The sequence below is a fragment of the Balearica regulorum genome, chromosome 3 (assembly GCF_011004875.1).
Source record: "Balearica regulorum gibbericeps isolate bBalReg1 chromosome 3, bBalReg1.pri, whole genome shotgun sequence".
NCBI lineage: Eukaryota > Metazoa > Chordata > Aves > Gruiformes > Gruidae > Balearica > Balearica regulorum.
Genome location: NC_046186.1, coordinates 108,768,170 through 108,789,174, shown reverse-complemented (window position 1 = coordinate 108,789,174; position 21,005 = coordinate 108,768,170). Strand labels below are relative to the sequence as shown.

At 40.7% G+C, this 21,005-nt stretch overlaps 1 protein-coding gene across 1 annotated transcript in view; it reads right to left on the bottom strand.

Annotated features, from left to right (window-relative positions):
* Positions 1–21,005, bottom strand: part of ALK (ALK receptor tyrosine kinase) — a 321,448-nt gene that overhangs the window by 38,211 nt on the left and 262,232 nt on the right. The window contains exons 10-11 of the mRNA XM_075749445.1: positions 11,623–11,717; positions 10,109–10,252 (exon numbers count right to left, since the gene is read on the bottom strand). Of these exons, the coding sequence (XP_075605560.1) occupies positions 10,109–10,252; positions 11,623–11,717 (239 nt within the window). The remainder of the gene's footprint in view (positions 1–10,108; positions 10,253–11,622; positions 11,718–21,005) is intronic.

Here is a 21,005-nt window from a genome sequence, read left to right as displayed (position 1 = left end):
ATTACTAGGGCCAGCACAGTTGCAAGACCAGAATGCTCTTGTAAAACCCACCCTAACATATTTGCTAATACATCAGGAAGTATTTCATATGTAATCAAAAAGATATAGATGGAAAAAAAAGTGGACTGAGCATTTTGGTGTACATGATTTATCATTCATACTTATTAACAAGCTAATATACACAATCCAATAAACTCTGTTAGTTAATTCTACTGCCATTAAAGACAAAGAACTTTAAATATATCTAAAGATCATTATTTCTACAAATGATGTTGGGCCAGCCAGCTCTCCTTATGGCTTTCTCACAGGGCAGCATTTCGCGCCTCCCCAGCTTCCACTAATGCAATACAACATTTGCAGACTCTTTCAGTGATGGTACTAATTAGCTCAGATAGAGCAATTGCTAGATCTGCTTCTTGGAATTTGGAGCTGTTGTCTGATCTGGTCTAGGAATGATGGTCTGCATATGTCTGGATGAGAGAGGCCAGCAGCTTTACCATTACTGTCACTGGAGGAGCTCACCCACCAGAAATACAAGGAAATACATTAGCTAAGCCAGGTACAAGGTCTGAATTACCTTTTCACAAACTAATCCTGAAGTTGAGCTAAAATCCTTCTTATAAAAAAGTTCAATGCATGAAATAGATCAAATAATTTGGCAGGACTTTAAGAAATAAAGTGGCTGGTATTTCTGAAAAACCTTTGTAATAGAGTCTTGGCCATTCCAAGAAGCAATGTAAAACTACTACTTTACGAAAGTGTCCCAGTCTAAGTACTGCTGAGAGAATAACCTCTTCCTCCTTACTGCAAAATCTGCACCAGACCTCCTTAAAACTCCCCTGGAAGGGTCTTCTAGAGACTTTGCTACTGTTACTTGTTTGATGTGGATACTTACATACTTACTTTACTTATTTCTCAAATCCTTCTGCAACGGGTGGCAGTATAAAGTCTTAAAATGATGACAGCAAATGGAAGATTTCCCCTCTCCTCCTCTGCCTCTAATGCACTGCCCCCCCCCCAAAAAAAACCCCCAAGAATAGCAGGTAAGATGGGAAAAGCACCTAAGAAAGCAAGGTCTAAAAGTTCCTAAATAAAACGCTTCAGTAGCTCCGATATCGACAGTCTTGTACCAGACATTACTTATGTTTATTCTTGCAAGAAAACCCAAAACCAAGGCAAAATATAATACAAAATGGAAGATGAGAGACTCATTCTGTCAGCTATCACAGTGATTTAACATTGCAGTATCCCAGTGGGCTAAGCCACCTGCACTGAAACATATGCTTCGTAAAGTAGGCAGGTAAGTGTCTTCGTTTGGAACAGTAAGAAGCCATTTGGATGTCTCTGGTGAAACATCAAACATGTTCCCAAAGGTAGAAGCAGGTGACCTTCAAGGGGACAATAAACTCAAAACATGAGAGAATCAAAATGGAGAACTGGAAGTGATAAAACCTTGGACAGACCACAGCATGTGCATACTGCTCTTCTGGTTAAGCTTTATGTTCATGACTCACTCCCTCTAAATAAATCTTGTTCCTTAGGTATCTGCTTACCTGGCCTTTGCAAAAGTGTCTCTAGACAATCACATATGTAACAGCGCAGCTGGACCTGAAACTGGCAGCTCTTGACTCCCAATGGATTCCAGGGACAGGGGATCAATGAACTACATCTTATTCCAAATGCTTTTTAATGGCCCTCTTTCCTTTCCATAAAGCCCAATGCCCTGCTGCAAACCTTACGCATTCAGTCTCCAAACAAGCATCCAGAATAACTTGTGCGTTTTCTGCCTTTTGGACTGACTAGAGGGTGCTCACTTCCAGTGCAGAGGCAGTATCAGGGTAACAGCAAACAGTGCTGGTAATTTATGATTAGTCAATGTGTATCTACGCTTAGAATGTGACTTCTAAAACAGGGTATCAGAAGTTTTGGGAATGAAAAACCACTGATATGTTATGCCAGGGAGTGTGATGTGAGGAACCTGTAGATGACTAAGCACAAGAGGTACTATCTCAGATTTCAAAAGCAGTCCTGTTGTAATTGATACAGTGGTATATAGAAGATCGTATGTCAAGCTTCCCAGGTTCTTCTACTTGCTCTGTTCAGGTAGACAGTAGACAGGAATGGGAGAAGACATGTTTCAGAAGTAGCAGAGCTGGCTAGTGACCTTTGTCCAAAACGTTGCAGGAGGAAGACTGGCCCAAGTGCAGTCCACGCAGAGACTGCGACTGCTTTGAACCAGCAAGGATTTCAGTAAAACCTACAGCCAGGTGTTGCCTGATCTCCTCATTTGTCACTGCTGCATTGACTTGCAAACAGTCCTCCTCCTTTCATATTTGATACTGACAGCCCGTCCAACACGTAACAGCTTTGTTGCTGAACTAAATGGGACAGAGTACGGCATGGGAAGAAGTTGTCCCTCATTTCAACGTAATTAGGACAGATGGGTGTTAGTTACAATTCTGGATAGAGACTAAAAATCTCGCGCTTCCCTCCCTCTGCTCTCTGAAACATTTCACAAAGCCAACCATCAATCTGCAGATGTAACCGTAGCCCAAGATCCTAAACCACTAACCCAGGATCAAAACAGAGTACTGCCTATCTTAGATAACCCACCCTTCTCTTTTGAAGTAAGAATAACCATTCACTCCCTGTAAAATATTGACTTTCTCTGGATTCTAGAAATGACTGCAGCATGTCTCATGAGCTCAGAGAAAGCATTTCTACAGGTTGCTGCATGCCACAGCAGTTTACAGTAATTCAATTTGAAGCATTACTTTAATCTCCAAAGACTAAAGCAGCAGCACTGAATCGAAACTCCTTAAGCAGCTAGGTGAGCAGCATAGATTTTTTGCATCAGTGCACAACTGTTGTCTGTTGCATACTGCACAGCGTGCCTCTCCTTCCTTCTGCAGTGCACGACAGGCTAACATTGCTGGCACCTCATGCTCACACAATGGGAAAAAAAAGCAGGACTCTCCAGTCTAAATCCTCTGTAACAACTAGCAGATTTTGGAATTTTGCCCAATTTCACACAAGTTACAGATGCCCGGTTTCCAGAAACACCTGATCATTCCCATGACTATATAACTAATGTATATATAACTAATAGGTAGTTAAATATAGAGTCCCTATATATTCTGTCATTGGCAGCTGTAAGATGCTAACTGGGTTTAAAAAGTGGAAATTCCTGTTTAAGGTGGGGGAAAAAGAAAAGAAGTGAAGATTACACTGAGCTTCAGAATTGGGGTACTACCTTTCAGTGAGTAATTCATACATCAGTTCATTTGACGGAATCCTCACTTTCACAAAAAACGTGACAGAAGAAACATTTGGCCTTCTGCCTGTTCACCCATACACCTGCCCTGCTCAAGCTCCCTGGCAATCTCCCCAACACATTGCTAAGGTCCCAGCAACAACATTTTGCAAGAAATGCCATTTTGGCTCTATTAAAACAGATTTTAAAAAACTCCTTCCCAACTTTTCTTTCCAAATTAAATTTACTGATGTATTTATGCACACAGTCACTCATGCTTATTTTCTTTTTGCACAGCAGAAATTCTAGTTTTCACACAGCTTGACTGGATACGTAAAATGCACAGCAATCAAGGCACTGGATGTCAGCCACAGCAAAGGGGAGTCCTGCTCTGGGAAAACAAAAAGAACAAAACCCCACAAGACATAAAATGACTAATTCATTTGAAGCTCTGATACTACTCGCAGCCCAAGGCAGCACTGCTGCAGGCACTGCTGCAAATAACAGCCAGCAACAATGAAGAGAAAACAGTGGAGCAAAGCCTAAAGCACATTTGTACTTCTAACGCAGAAAGCAATTTCACTGGCACATACAGCACATAAACTCCGTATCACAAAACAGACCCGGGCATTTTAGCTATACCTCAAGGGCCTAAATGTATTAACTGACATTTGTTAAATTAAGCTGGTTTGAACTGAGGTTCAACTTGTTCCAAACAAAAACTTTACCATTATTTGAGAAAATTACCAATCAAGCACCATGGTACTTGGCTTATTTTGGAACCTAGAGTAACGCACTAGTGAAATGCATCAGTGCTTTAAAACAATGTGTAGGCAGTTCATGGCACTTGCTGCCACAACCTCTATTCAGGCCAAGAGGCTATCCCTATTCCAACAGAGCAAAAAGGATAATCAATAAGGGCTATAAGGTCTCATGCTTCAGGGACATAAGAACCCCAATGGCTACACTTCTGGAGGCAGTTAATTCTGTTAATTGTTCCTCAGGGACAATTTTACTTCTTCCACTAAGGCAGATGCCATCAAAAACTTGATGCCATGAACAAGCAGAATGCTTGCCTCATCTATTTGTAAAAACATTCCCTTACGATATTTGGCCACTATGGGAAATCAGAGGCTTACATGAAATTGCCGATCTTCACTAATGTTTGGCTGCCATTGGCACCATGGCATGTGTGGAGGGCTATACCTTTTACTTGGTGTGTGAGCAGTTTCAGTTACGCATTACTAGTAATTCTAGGGTTGATCTGTGCTTAAAGTATGCAGGCAAAATATACTACAAGCATAAATAAGAAACATGTTCAGTGATGTAAGGAAGGAAAAACCTTTCCATTTTGCTTTGGGGTTCTGCAGTTTAACAGTGTCTTGTGAGCAGTAATTTGAGATTATTACCTTTTCCAGGACTAAATTTGCCAGAGATTAATGAGGCAGGGAGGGTGTTTGAAAGATGACAGTAAATGCCAGAAATAGGTTGTGCTCACAATCACAATCCCTGAACTTTTAAATGTGTCTACACAATGATATTAATGGGATATAAAATGATCATGGAAATTAGTGAGTCTTGCCAGCAATACCAGACCCAGTTACACAGGTATGGCTTTTCAACTATTTACAGAGTTACTATTTCTACCTCTGTCTTTCATTTTCTAAATGAGGGCAGCATTGGACATGGACATGTTTTTCAGTTCAACTGCAGTGATGACAAATGTATGCCAGATTGATCCTGAGCATCATTTCAAAGAAATACTCAAAGCTTGATTCATGCTTTAGATTTTTCTTAAGTGTCCATATAAAGGGGACACTCTCAGGGCATCCTGAGGTGGGACATCACCTCTGGTCAGTTTAACAGGGCAAGGGCATTGCTGACTTTGAATAGCAATGAGAACAGCATGTTTCTTGCTATCTTCTGGAACCAGAAACTAACAAAGCAGCATGAAAACTAATCTCTTTTCTCTTGCATGTTTCGTTTAAAGAGATAGCAGGAGTCTTCCATAAAGGATGCTGAGACATGCTACTGTTTTCTTGGAATTTGTTTGTTCACATTTATGAAGGATAGCAGAAATGCATGTTGGATAACAAAGACCAAGTTGGGTGGAGGTGGCAAAATTATTTCAAAACTTTTCTGGAGATTTATAGCAGTTTCTGCACAGTTTAAACTGCTGTTCTTAAGAGTGGGCAGCTTTAAAATTTAGGTCTAAGACGTATTGCCCTGTTCATTGCTATTGTATGATTAACTCTGAAGAACATTTATGACAATTCAACTTTGCTATGTTGGGATCCGGTTGTATGTTGATTTTCAGTATTGCATCTGCGCAATTTTCAATCCTACAGAGGAAGCAAGTGTAACACTGCAATAAAGAAATTCATGCCTACATAATCTGAGATCCCACCATTTGTCTCTCAATATTTTCTATCACTGTTCAGGATGCTACTTTTGTTGAGGGGAGGGCACTGAGCTGTTACTCACCGTGTTAATTGAAGCTTAATACAAAAATACAATTCTGCAGATACCTTTATTGCATTATGCCAATAGTTCAGTTAGTGTAATTGCACACAAAGAGCAACCAAATGTAATTTTCTTTTACTTAATACTCACTCCGCCGTTCCTTTCAGCTTCTTCATCTGATTAAACTAATGTGACTCAGAGTTCTTCCGAGAAACAGCCATGTAAGTACTCGTAAGAGGACTCTCCCTGATGCAAAACACAAAAATCTGTGCAACCACTAAGTGTTGTGAGGAAGAGACCGGAGCTGAAGGAAAAGAGTAATCCAGTCTGGATGAGAAAATGATTTGATGACAGTTTCCATGCAAGAAACCATGGTCCCACAATGGCTGGTGGATATGCAGATAGGAAGAGACAAAACAATGCAAGATTTGAGGGGAAAGAGGTTAATCTTTTCGTACATTTTACAACACATCATTTTTGTAGTGCGTGCCCTGACACGAGTAAGTTGTCAGTGGGACAGATGAGAAGCTGAAACATCAAAAGAGAGGCGATCCTCATGGTATTTACAGCCTATTCAGAAGCACCAGAAATCTTTAATTAAAACTTGATTGCTGTGTGTCGTTATCTCCTTTCGCCTACTGAGAATCCTATTTTGTCTCCTCCAGTTTCCATGATAGTAATTTGTTTACCTAGAGTTCCTCATTATTGCTCACTGTATCTTTATATGCCTGAATTTCCCATATTCTGTCCTTGTCTATAAAAGGAAATTGCATTGGTTTGATATAAATTGGCTTTTTAATTGGTAGTTCAACTCCCTGTAGAGAAATGCTATGGTTTGAGCAGCTTTCAGTTTTACTTAAACTAATACCTAATCAATTTAAAAACGAAGCCAAAGTAAGCTTGGTTTACATCAAAATAAGCAGTGTACAGATTTAACCATTTCAATCAAAAATCCTAGTTCCACTGAAGTTGTTTCAATCTTCTGGTATATGAAGGTTTTCTTACAACTTTTTTTCAGACTTCTTTTAGAATCAAGTTTCACCTGCAATCTTTCAGCAAGAAGCTGGCATGCCAGCAAATAACAGGTCATTAATTAATTGAAAATGAAAGCATTTGCTTGGTCATCATCTATCTAATGGCCACCTTGCACTGTAAGTAACTGTGTGACTTGAAACCTAAAGGAATTTTTCTGTGTTGGTCCTGGTCATAATCAAGAAACTTGAGAGAGCAACACCACCACATTAGTTGTAGCAATTTGGGATCCTATTCTCTACACAGCACGTTCGACATTCCATATGTAACTCATGACAGTGGTTAACAGATCTCTGGAAGCTTTAGGATCTTTCATAGTGTGGCTGTGTCGTGTGTTTTGAATCTTCTGCGTACAGATCCTGGAGGCATGCCAAGCCACGATAAGCAATGGCGAGGTGGAAGAAGTAATTCACTGGGTACAGGGTACTGAGAACAGAGAGGACAGGGAGGTTGGTGGTGATGACTATTGCTTCTGCTGAAACTGGATTTCCAAGCACAGGCAAAATGGTGCATGTAAGAGGTTGTTCTCAGTTACAAAGGAGCAAAAGGAGGCCCTTGTCCTTGAAATCAATGGAGCTTCTTTGAATTTACTGTCACATAAACAAAGCGGTACCTGTCTTTCAGATTGTACTTCCTGCTGTGTAGGCTGAGCTGGCTTGGGGACTTGGGGAAGGCATTTTATTATCCTGTTGTCTCCTCTCCTATAAGAACACAGTTCTTTGTTTTAACATGATATTTTAAGAAGGAAATATTATTGCTTGTGATACATCACACAAGCCAAAGATCACATTAGCTCTAAATTACTTTTGGCTGAGCTTGTATTGGTCAATGCAGTCTTTAGGACTTCAGGGTGGCACTGATGCTGTTGGTTCACTCACACAACAGTACATACGTGGCTATCAACGTAAAGGCCTTGACAGACTCAGCCTGAGGTTTCTTAAATGCATTACAGGATCCAGAAAGAAACAAGATTAAAGCTGGGTAAAACGCATAGCCCAGGGACCAAACAAGCATCTGCAGTGTTTACTGAGAGCAAGGACTCAGCAACGCAAAGGTAAAAGGTCCTGCAGTGCTGTGGAGACTCTCAGAAATGCAATGACTTCCCACTGCAAAAAGCTGCAGTTTAGCTGCTCTGATTTCTGCCCTGCCTACAATGAGGGAACAAAGAGGAGAAAACTGCTGTAGGAGTGATTTCAAACTTCAAGGGGTGAGGACAGTTTTAGACAGAACATGAATGGGCCTGAGGATCAAGCCTAGAAATTAGGCAAGCTGGCTTAGATACCACAGGAATTGCCTTGAATTTTCACCCCAAGGTCATAAGAAATGATATGAATTGCTCAAAGTACCTCAGTGACCTTCTCTTCTACCCCCATGCAATTTGACTCCCATTATTTCTATTATCTGAACATTTCTTTGAATTGCATTCCTCAGATAGGACAGGGAGCAGAAGAGATAGAAGATGTTCCATCATTTCATGTCTAGTGAGAAGTAGGAAGTAACAAAATTCTGGAAGAAACCTACAGCCACAAGATTTCTAGCCTAACACCCACACACTTACTTGACATTCTTTGCATCCAAACTTCAAGCCATGCTCCAATCTGAACCTGGTATCTAGTAGCTTTTGTGTTACTAAAAACAGTAGGTACCCTGGGAGGAAATGTACAACTGCCTTAGGGAACTACATCACCACCTAAGCATTGACATTCCTGTGGAAAGTCAGCCAGAAGACCATTGTCTACACCTGCGTACGCATCCTACCACAAGATCAACGACCAAAGAGCAATACTGAAAGCACTTAGAAGTAAAAGGCGGCTCCACATACAGGCAGGAAAGGAAGATACAGATATTGAAGGGAACACTTCAAAGGATCTTCAAAGAGGACATAAGGGTCTTTTTGGAAATTATACCTTTGTGACCAGCCCAAGCTCACACACGACATCTGTAACAGAGCTAGACACAACCTTTATAGCTAAAGCACAACCCACCATCCTCTCATATGGGCTCATTCCCTCTGTCTCATTGTCCTGAGACTCCTGTCAGTGCTCCTGCACTTTTCTTGCTGTATGATGCTCAGTACATAAAATATCAACTTGATGGCAACTCTCGGCCTACACTGCACACTGTATTATCAGCCTCCGCTCCCAGAGCTTGCTTCAGAAGAGAGTTCAGGTACCAGCAGCTGCCCAGCTGCGGCAGCACAGAGTGGGCAAATACATCCAGTTTTCAGGCAGGCTTTGAAGGCTGTGTGGAGCTTTTGACCGTGCTGACCAGACTGCTGTTGGTATCAGAGCTAACACCACCCATTCATGTATTTCAACAGTGCACTGCACGTAGCAAAGTGAAACAAGTGGGAGAGGAGGCAAAAAGAACAAACCCCTGGGCTTACTGACAAAGTAAAGGAGGCATATACCTCTACCTTAAGAGGGGTGGTATTTCAAATTGGCAGGCAGCTAGCTAGCCCTAAGTGAGGGGAAACAGCTGCACACAGCGCTGAGGGTGGTGGTTACAGCAAGTGCTTGTCTCTCCTGTAGTCATCCCCCATTTTCACGGTCAGCCCTGCTCCCCCAGGTAGGCTGGAGGTTGCAGCCACCTGAATCAAATCAGGAAGCGAAGCTGGCAAGGAGGAGGGAAGGAAGCAGACTGAAACAGAAATGCACGTGTAGAGCCCAAAACAGATACTGTGAATGTGTGGGCAAGCCTGGGAGAGGGAAGAGACAAACATCTGGGAGACAGTGATGGGAAGGGGAGGAAGGGAAATCTCGCATCTGTTTGGCCCACGCCACTACAGTTAAGGTGGAAAGAGGAACTGAGGGAGACGGGAGAATGAAATAACATTGACCATACAAGACTGACATTACTAACTAACTAAAAATCTTGTTTTTAAAACAAGGTCCAATGCTGTACTCTTTCAAAAGGGCAATGAAAATATTACTGAAAAAGCAAAGCTATGTTACTTCAAACCAAGCCTATATTAACTAGAGATGGATGTTGAGGTTACCACGTGCTGGACTCAGTCAATTTGGACATTTTGCTTTGATTCCTGCCAATTTTTATATGACCACGACACCAAAAGAACCTGTCTTACAGTTTAAAAGCACTTTTTACTTTAAGAAGAGGCTCCCTCTGGTTCTTTCTTTTACCAGCTTCCAATTGAAATCCAAGTTACAGTTAACAGCTCAAGGTAATTGCTTTCTAGAGCTTGTTTTGTTTTGTTTGTAAGGGACTTGGGAAAAGATCTGAACAAAGGCTTTGGTGGAAAAAAAAAAAAGGAATCATATTGCATTTAGCCACATCTAACTGAAATCTGTACTAGTTTGAAATCTCTGCTGTCTGAAAATGTTTCTCAGACCAGACAATTACCTGCTGGACCAGAAATGGGGGCAGTGTTGAGTTGGAGATTTCCCAGAAGCTTTTGTTCCCATCCAAACTTCTTCTGGCTGCCTCTACTGGTGAGCAAATTGCTTGAGTCTGGAGTGGTACCTTGAGGTGGCTTCTCTCCACTGACTAGAAAACAAGAAGTCATAGATTGGTTTATCACTGAGGGTGGCTGAGTCAGTACGTAATCCAAAACTGAAGCTAAATTAAGGGCTGCAGGCTTTGCTGTTGAGAATAAGAGCTTGCAGTCACAGGATATGACACTATTAAAAGGAAAGGGCAGGTTGACTTTCCATCGCTGTTATGGGAACTGTGACAAAAGAAAAATAAACAGGAATGAGTGGTGGGCAAAACAGCAAGTGAATGAAGACACAAAGCAGAAATACAGAATACAATCTTTAGCAATTGTTAGAAAGTTTCTCTTTTATCCAGTAAAAGTATGCGCAATCTTTTTTAATTACAGCTTAATTTTAAGATGTCTTTAGAATACCAGAACCTGTGGTACGTTGTACTTCTGCACAGGAACCAAGGGGTATTACTGCATAAGTGGGAAGACTCATACCCCAGCCAACGCAAATTAACACAAGACAAAATGAAACATTCTGACTGCTGATGGATGAAGAAGCGGCTTAAAGGTTTTCAGTCTGAACAGGGCTACAGAGGTTGTAGCTTCCAGCCTAGGAGATGAAAGAGCACCCTTAAGTTCTACTGCTCAACCCAAGGTAGAAGTTTCATGTGTTCAGAGCAGCAATCCTCCACTCCTCATAAGTTGTTGATCTGAGGTATAGAGTGACAGATCATTGAACAACATTTACAAATTAATCAATTCACTATGCATGAGACTATGAAAGATGAGCCAGACACAAATGTTCAATAAAAATCTAAAGCGGGTGAAATCTGGCAGCAGAGGTACAGACTGGGCACATTCCAGAGGCCAGTCAATCACTAAGTCTGGATCAGAATCCAAATTCTTCCCAGGAGTAGGAGAGAGTGAAGATCCTAGTTTCCGATTCAGACTTAAATGCATGTCAGCCCAAATAAAATAACCTTGTTCTAATTTAACTGAAGTATTGTGCCCAATGTTATTACAAAGTTAGTGTCAATCACAGGATGCCTGCCTTTTCCTAGCCAGAGTCCAACTGTCATTCATTCTGATAACTGTCACACAGCAAACCAGGTCATGTGGAACTCTATCATCACAGATTGGCTTTTGCATCAGCCTGGGTGGATAGGTGATGCTACTGTCTCAGCTGGAAGCTGACTGTCCCACACCATATGTCTTACCACCCATTTACTGCCAAACTTGGAACTCATTCCCTGGTCAGCTCCACTAATAAGGTATGCATCTGAACGGTCCCCTCTATCTAAGCAGTTATTTCTGGAACATACCTTTACCTGTGAAGACATCCAATCCCTTTCCCACAGTTTCAACCCCTTTCCAAATTTCAATTACACAGCAAATAAAAGACAAGTTATTTGCAGATAAAAGGAAAACTTACTTGTTAAGTAACAGTCCAGACTAAGGGAGACATTGTCAAAAGCAATAATGGCATCAGATCCTTCTTCCCATGAAGCGATGAACTGAAACCAAAACCTGCATAGATTGTAAGAACAAGGATTAAATTCTGTTAAAGAGATAAAACTCAGAGCTCTTTGCAATTAAAGCAGTTTTAGGATGGAGGAGAAAAGCTTTTCTTTTCACATATAAAAATATTAAATTGACAGAGAAAGTATCCTCACCCCTAAGAAGCAAATATGATCTGAGGTGGGGAGCTGTACATGAATATAGGCAGACAGAAAACCGGAATATAGCCCCTCTTCCCTCCAGAGGCATACAACCTGAAGCAGGTGTGCATGTGCGTGTGTGTGGACAGAAAATAAAGTCCCCTGGCTTCTGGCACAAAAAAAAAAATCAGACACTTAAGTGATTATATTCTCACAAGTGATTTACACCCTAAAGAGTTACGAAAAATAAGTAGGCTGGGGCTCCTGAAGCAATTTGGAGTTTCTAAAAGGAACTGGCAATCAAAGGCTGAAACCAATTTAGAAAGTATTTAGTGTTGATCCACCCTCCAGGAAGCAAAGAATATCTAACAGTCCTGGCAGTCACAAAAGAGAGGAACTGACACTGGGTAGTCCATAGGAAGAGCAGAACTCATTATCTCCTTGTAGAAGTTGAGCAGGTTTGCCTTAAATCACTTCCACGCTCTCAGCTGGCTTTTGCCAGGAAATTCTGCCACACCTACATTACCAGAACTAAGATCATTATAAATTCACCCTCAGTGATATTACATGTCAACAGGAAGAGCAAAAATAACCCACAACCAAATACTTAAAATCTGATAGTATATTGACCATGCATTAATTTAGTGCACTCATGGATTTAGATTTTCTCTTAGCTTAGCAAGTTGATGTTCTCCTGATGCATATCTGCCACATAAAATCACAATACTCTGCTTAGAAAGGAGAACAATTTCTAAAAGCAGCCAACCGTGGCCCAGAAGTCAGATACAACGCTGAGAAGTTGCATCAAGACAATAAAGACATGAAACAAGCCACAAGAGAATACAAAATATTATTTAAACTTCATTTGCTGTTCTATCTTAATGTTTTACACCAGCGGAAGTTAAGCCATTCATGGGTCTCTTTAATGTATATCTATTGCCGATGGTTCCTGCTCTATCTTTTAGGTATAAGTGTTTAGCCAGAATGTGAATTCTTGCAGGTGTTCCAGTTTAGATGAGAAACTGATGACAGAACAAGGTATTTTTGAGGAGCAGCCCTGTTTCTTTAGAAAGCCTGTAAAAATCCTGTCCCTTCACTGCAGCAAGAATCTAAACACCAGCAGAAATTTTTTTCTTCTCATGGACCCTAGTCCTTTATGCATAGTACTACTTTCCCTCAGCTTTCTGTCTGCTATCAGTACTCTTACATTAGTCTTGTTGCCACCTACTGTTTTTAAAATCTACCCCTCCTTTACCAACAAACCAACTCACACAACAAAATTCAAGTGCAGCTTCTCTGCTGTTATGTGTATTTACTTTGGGACAGCATGTTCCCATGTTTCGAACGAGGGTTTTGACTGTTTTGGCCTCCTGACTCTGTCACCAGACCTAACCAACTTCCATGCTGTTCTCAAATACAGCGCAGCTTTCACCACCAGAGATGACAGTGAGATTTGGCATAAGCTAAACAAGACCCCAGGGATATATGTGCCTTTTGAGGATATCTAGATTGAAATGTTGTCGTCTTCTGCAGCTGGTGTTCTTGGTGAGCTACGGAGGGGGACACAGAAAAGCTGACCCAACCAAAGCAAGAACTTCAAACAGAAAAAACTCCTGGCAGCCCCTAAGAGGTGCAAAGGGTTTAGAACAGAACACAGTCCATTCACAGTAGAAAAGAGTTGATATAGTTACTGTGTTTCTCCTCCTTTATTTCTGGTAAAGCAAAACAATGATGCTTAAATACTGAAATTCCTCACTCCTTGGAGATACGCACTGGACATAGAGAGAGACTTTTCTAAAACAGACTTTTTATGTTCTAAAGACATGAGCAGCTGCTATGAAAGAGCAGGTGATTGACACAAAGAACAGTGGATACGGTGAAGGAATAGTATCCCTAGCACCAAAGGAAACTCCAAACAGCAGCACATTATTTTCCTTGCTAAATGATCCATCTTTATCAGCTCAAAAGGTAGCAGCTCCTTCCAAACAAATCTGAAGATCACAAAAGTCTATTTTTTGCCTTCCCAATCCATATAAAGTGCAACTGCAGTCTGACATTGCCAGAAGCCTCACGGTTCTTAGTTGGTATACCTGAAACCCATTGTGGGTATGTCTAGGAGGAGAACTGGAAGGAACATAAAATTCTTGGATATTAAACTGGCTTCCAACTACACTGGCCGTCCTCTCCCTGCTTGCTCCACAGCTGACATCCCACAACACTTCAAATGAAATTGCAAGCTCTAGCATAAACATAAGCTGTTCAGTTCAAGACATGCCATGTGAGTCTTAAACAAAAGCTCTGATCTACTTTTTCCCCTAAGTTACTGTGCCAGCAGCAGAGATGACTGAGCTATATGTAAAACAGGTCCTGAACCACCACAGGTCACAGTCTGGTATGTTATGGAGAACCAGCACCTACCTTGGGCTGTAAACTACAGGTCATAGCTCAGCAGAAGCTTCTCCCTCCCTGTTGCGTGCTGTTGAAACCTCCAGGAAGAGGTAAGGTGGAAGCAGATTCAGCTACACGTCTTTCAGTTGGCTGTGTCTGAAAATCAATGCTTTGCACACAGTGAACCTTGGTGCTACACTGAAGGGACCACTGGAACTGAGTCTCTGATGCATTTGATCTTGGGCCTGTTTCCTGGGGGTGCACATAAAATGCCACTTGGAGATGTGGACATTTTGGTATGTGTTTATGTTTGTAAGGTGCTAAATGATGCTAGGAAATGAATTACAGACAAATAAGCAGTTCCTCCATGTCAGCTTTTCCCTCCACTTCTGCAGACTTTAGCTCAGGTTGCATAAAAGAAGAGACAGATAGCTCTGCAAAGACTGCTACACACCTTCTTTGTACCTCCAGGTGACTAAATACTTCTGAAAACAGCTTCAGGTAGTTTCCTTGGCAGAACCTAAGCTTCATGCCCCAAGGTGTTATCATTTGATGCACTGTTCATGTCATGCTTCTTCAGACAATGGAGAGTTGTTCTTATGAGCACTACTGCATGTTCAGCCTCTAAGAACAGGAAAGGATGACACAAACCAGTATTTCTGACATTGAAGGGAGCGCCATCTATTGTGCCCGTGTAAGAACATAATGGATTGCTTTTTACTTTTATTTACAGTTCATTCAAATTAAGAGACAACCTTGCTGAATTCACCTGCAGGAGCCCTGGGACCAGAACACTTGAACGAGAACAGAACAAGTTTCCTGAAGTTCACCGGGGATGAAAAAAATGACAGAAATGCCTCCCAAATACAAAAATCACGTGAATGTTAAACACTGTTAGGACCATCAGTGCTGCTCTGGTTGCCTATTAATCTGATCTTTTTTCCTAACATGAATGCAGTTTCAGTACAAACCTTCTCTTGAGACCACCATTTCCGCAACAAATAGTTCATCTTTTTATCTTCTCCAGTTTAATGCCACTATTAATTTAGAAATATGATGTCTCTCAAATTCCATTGAAACAAGATCATCAGTTAACCAACATTTCAATCATTAGCTTTGGTGGTTTTAGCTTAATGGGCTAATTAAAGGAAATTTAATCAAAACTGAAGATGGGAATGTCACACATCAGTGAGATGGAAAAAACTCCACAGACAATCTCGTTCCCTTGCCCCCCCTTCTTTTTTTTTCTTTCTGTTTGATCCCTGAAATTAATGAAACAACTCCCTTTGACTTTTGGTGGAAGCTGATACTGAAACACCAGAAGCATACGTCATTGCAGTGAGTCAGTAGAACGCTGGAGGTGACAATGTCGCACTGATACCTTTGCACAGATTGAGGCGGGGTACACTGAATGCGCATCCAGTACTTCAACTGGCACCTATGCAGCAGAGATACTGGTCCTCAGCACTGTGTAGACATATTCACTGCAAACAGACACTGTGGTGGATGGCCATGAAAGAGTATTCCTGAAGGCAATTACACAGGAGCAGCAAAATGAGTGCTGGCAAGTTTGTCATGACTTTGTTGCTTAATAAATCCCAGCAACTTCCTCACATGGAATTCATATCCTCATCAGATACCTCTGTGTATGTAAGTTAGATTTCTTCACAGGAATGAAAACACGGCTGCTATGAAAGGCTTTAATGGCTTGGATATTAGATAAATCATTACTTGAGGATTGGTGGAAATGACTTCTTATCTGTCTCTTCTTTTGCCCTACTTGACCTCAGGAGCACAGCTAGTAAAAAAGTTCCTTAGATGTATAACAATTGGGAACTACAAGTTATGCCCTGCAGAGTTGAGTGTCAGCTGAGCTGTGAATCCAACTCATGCAAAGGCCTTTTTTTTTTTTTTTAAAAAAAAAAATCTGTTTGAGGCAGATGGGAAATGCTGTACCAGGTGGACAAAAAAACCCCTAATTCAAATCTCCCCTTCGGGGAACATCAGCTCAGCTGTCTGAAGGATACAAGTTTTACATAAATTTAAAAACCACTCAAGGGTGACTACTAATCAAATATTTCAGTCACATATAAGAAATGGCACCACAGGCATAACAAATAAGCTTTTGTTTGTTTCTTTCTTTGGCCCAATCTGTGAAATCTGAATCCAGATGAACAGTTCCTTGAAAGGTAGGACCAAGCATATTCCAACTCAGCTAAATCTGATAGAAACAGGATAACATCAAAGCTTCTGGGCTGTAATCTTCCCCATTCCTCAAGCTCTTTGAATCTTGGGGTTTATTTCAGTGTGGTCAGTGTTTAAGCTTCATCACATCATCCTGCATTTTCTGTTCAGTTGCTTCTTTTTGCTTACTTATTTTTTTCTTGATCCTAACAGAAGACTGGTTCCCCTCAAAATATCTGGGCCTTATTTACAGAGGAAAATACAGAGCTAAAAATATGAAAATACATCTATAGTTATGTTGGTATGGCCTCCATGAGGACAAACTATTTTACTTACATCACCTATCCTTAGCTCTTCATTGCACAGCAATGTTAGCTTTTGGGTGTATTATACCCTCTTCTCTTCGGAGGGAAATAAAAAACATTCTCCTTGAATTGAAGACCTCAGGAAACTGATTTTGTGCAAATTCTGCAGCTCCCTCCTTTCAGTTATAACTCTGAATTCCACCTAAATATTGTTCCTGGCTCATACAGACTGTTCAAGTTTCCATTAGCCAGATTCAGGCAGCTGTCTTCATGCCATTATTTTAGAAAGGCTAATAATCGTTATTTTTCTTTTTATCACAAAGATAGGGATTATTAACCAAGATTGAATGTTAATCTCCTCTGTACTCAGTCCCCCATGCAGTGACACGATCACAGCGTGCCTGTATGTACAGATCCCATTTCATAACCTGTAATGTTTTGCCTCTGAAGGAACTGATTTCTCTCTCTACCTAGCTAAAATAATTATGGCTGAAGCTGCTTGAGACCAAGGTACTTACGGAACGGAGAAGTTTCAGGTCACTAACCCTTATTACATTCAGGTTCCCATTAACTTCTCTGTTACAAATGATGCATTGTTAGCTGACTTCACAAAGGAATACTTACTATGTGGGATAAAAGACATACTTAGGTGGAACGAGATTATTTGGAGAAATGTAAGCATGTTAACCAAACTCAGTTACAGTAACAGAATTGCCATGCAGGAAGTTACTTAATAGCCACTAATAAAAGTTGAGATTCAAAGGTGTTATTAAAAGCAACCATGCTGCATATATACACGAACAAAATCTGTCACAGGTGCTCTGCACACACTGTCACCAAAACCCCATTTTTAAGATGAACAGAACAACCATCAGCAGAATAACTCTACTTCAAAAGGACAACAGTAGCAGATGTAGTTAATGCTACAGAGCAGAAGAGCAGCGATACGGGCATTAAAGTCTCACTCTGTTTTTAACCAAGTAATGTGGGACCACATCGGAGCAACAGAGGCTGGGCTTGTTGGATGGATATAAGAAAAAAAAGAATAAAGAGATCTGGGTATAGATGTGATTAATGATTATATATGTGCTAACGTGTAGGGAGACACATGTCTGTCTTGTATGGAGGGTCCCTGTTTCTTCATAGCAGAATGGGAAGAAAGTTCAGGAACAACAGGAGACAAGTCTCTGGGTACAAAATGTTGCAAAGAACTTTCCTTTTCTTTTTCTTCCTTAATGGAAAATCTGACGTGCAGAAACTTATCAGAAAGAAAATCTGAAAGCAGTGTGAGGGAGAAACAGTGCAATGCAAGATGATGTTATCAAACAATTACTAGAGTACTTAGTCACAGCTGGTAGAAATACAGGAGTGGTATGACTATGAGACTTCTTTTTACTGCTTTTTTTTACTGCAGCAATGAGTGAGAGGTTTCCCAGCTGGTTTGGCTGCCATTGAGATCAGAGCTGCTGAGGAGCCAGACAGAACAAAGGGTCTCACTCCTGAGGACTGAAAGGGAATCCCACTTTGATATGTAGATGAAAAACTGATGAGCACCAGTGTAGTTCATAAAAATCCAGTGAGACAGCAAGACTGGAACAGGTAAATAAGCCAGTTTAAAGAAAGTATAATCATCTGGACATGAATTTTGACTTGTTGCAACAGAATATCACATTCTGGGGTAACTCAAATTTGTAGACTTCTTTATTTTCTTCCTCATGAAGGTCATATCCATACCTAACCTTCCAGGTAAGTCTCATTTTTGTCTTCCAATATAGTAAAATTCCTCAGCCTGTGTTCAGGAGAAGGTTATCAGCAAGAAAATAATTTTGCAGCTCTCTGAGCACAATGGAACCCAAAGAAAATTGTTTTTTTGCTTTCTGAATGTGCTGGCCTGTTAAAAGGACACAGAGCCTCATCTTGCTACCAGTGACAAGGCAAATGGTGCTGCTACTTAAGAATAAAAATTTAGTTTCTGGGGACCTCAAGTAAACAGGTCCTCTCACTCCTCCTTCCACCATCTGGCCACTACTACTTAAGACTAACTACAAATTTAGACTTTGTAATACCCAAAAAATAAGGAGGAAGGAAACCAAGGAAACCTTTGTAACCAGTAGACACATTTACATTCCTTTCATATTTCTACACAATCTTCTTCTATAAGAAGACTGTACAGAGGTTGGACAGGTTGCTATTAATACTTGCCATTTGTAAAAACGTTCCTCACTCAGAAGTTACAGTGAAATTTTTAAAGGAAAGGACAGGTTTAGTTGAGAATATAGGCCTTAAAAGACCAGAGCTGGGCTGGGCTGGCTCGTGTGGAGTACACTTCCAGGCAACTCCAGGCAGGTGGTGGATGGACTCACATAACATTTAGTCTGTCACTCCACATGGCTGATATTAGCTTCACCAAAGGAGCAGAAATCAAGAGAATTAGAATCTGTTTCTTAAAGCATTATTTTTCCAGCCAGGCTTCAGCCTATTAGAGCTAATCCTTTTCCACCTTTTCCACTGCCTAGCAAAATAGTTGCTAGGCAGGTTGGTGACAATAAGCACCAGCCTACAGCAAGCTCCAGAGAATCACTTTGTTACAGGTGTTTGTATTTTATGTGTGATATACCCTAACCATACTGTTAAACTAACAGAATGTCTAATTATTAGCTACACACATCACTCATCTTCAATTACATCAGGCTTCTGTTTGCTCTTGCTGTCACATTCCCATGACTATATTGTTATTAAAATCTAAACTCACATTTACTTACTAACTAAAATGTATAAAAAAAGCAAGCCCAAACTACCAACTACAACAGAGCTTTCAAGACTCTTTCCTAGTTCAAATTTGTGTGAAGTTAAAAAGAACAATTCTCAATGGACTCATCATTTATAATTGGAAAACAAACATTAATTTTCCATCAAATAAAACAATTTTACAATAACACAGTTCTCTGCTCTCAACCCAAATACTTTAGCACTGCATTAATGTGTAAATTCCAGTAAATAAAAATGACCAATTCTCCAACTTTCACTAATCTGTGTGGATTATCTATTTGCAGATAACATGTCCTTCATGGAGGGGTAGGAGGCTCCATGGGAACCAAATGAAGAATAGTAAGGACCGTTAGTTCATGCTGAGTGTATTTAAGTGGCAAGTTAAAATACAGCACCTCTGGAGACTTTGCCTTCTGCCTCTGGTAAGTACAATCTGTTCATCCAACAGTTCAAGGAGCTCTTGCCCACAACTGGCTTCTTTAATTGCAGCTGCTTTGATGGCATATCCTTCACTGGGCCCTTTGCCCTTCCTTTGCCATGGACAGAAGATACTGAGCATTGAGAACTGAGTTACAGCTCTGTTAACCTCCACACCACGTGAGCCGACTCTCAAGACTGTTTTGCCAACACCTTCCAGAACAAGGAAGGATGGCTAACTTTGGGAAGATGTAAAAAGCCAGGACTTCAGCCTCTTTAAGGTCCACATAGGAAAGGTAAGACCTCACACAGGGTGAAATTTCAACTGGATGCTTTCCTAAGAATCAAATGGGAGGAAGGACAACACTCCTCTCCTCATTGTACTCTCAGAAATTAAGCATGTGTCCAGCATAGCCCAGGCTAATGCAGTGCTAGAACATCTAACATCCCTGAGTCCCAATTTACCATCTTTGCTGTACTCCTCCCTACTTTCTGCTTCAGCCAAATCACCTGAAATGTTCTAGCTGTGATTTTCTGCCAAAATATAATTTCTCCCAACAGCCCGAGGGATATCAAACATTTAAGAAATGTCTGTTTCTAAAGATAGAACTCATCTAATTTCTTGGAAGTCTTCCTAATGATTCTTTGAAGTGCTATGAGCCATACATGGAAATTATGGCTAAGCAGCTTCTGAACAAGCACGCTTTTGAGCAGTTTTAGAGCATATTATTTTTTTATTAATAACACTTTTCATTCAGCTTCCCAATCACGATGGAATGTGCTTTAATTTGTGTGGAACTGGTACACTGGTGTGCTTTATTCAAGACCTTTACTACTTCTGTGAGGTGATGTAAAGTTTCAGCTCCTTCTGTAGGAATATCTGTAATATCATGCTTCTTCTAACTCAGACCCTTGCAGCTACTGACACAGGAACCAATTAGAAAAAGACAGACACAGCAAGCTTTCAGCAGCAACAGCATTGCGTTCACATCAATTAAATACTTCCTACAGTTCAATAAAACTGTCATTTATCTCCAAAGTATATATACTGCAGTCCCCCCAGTACCATTTCGGTGTATACTTCCATAGAGTTC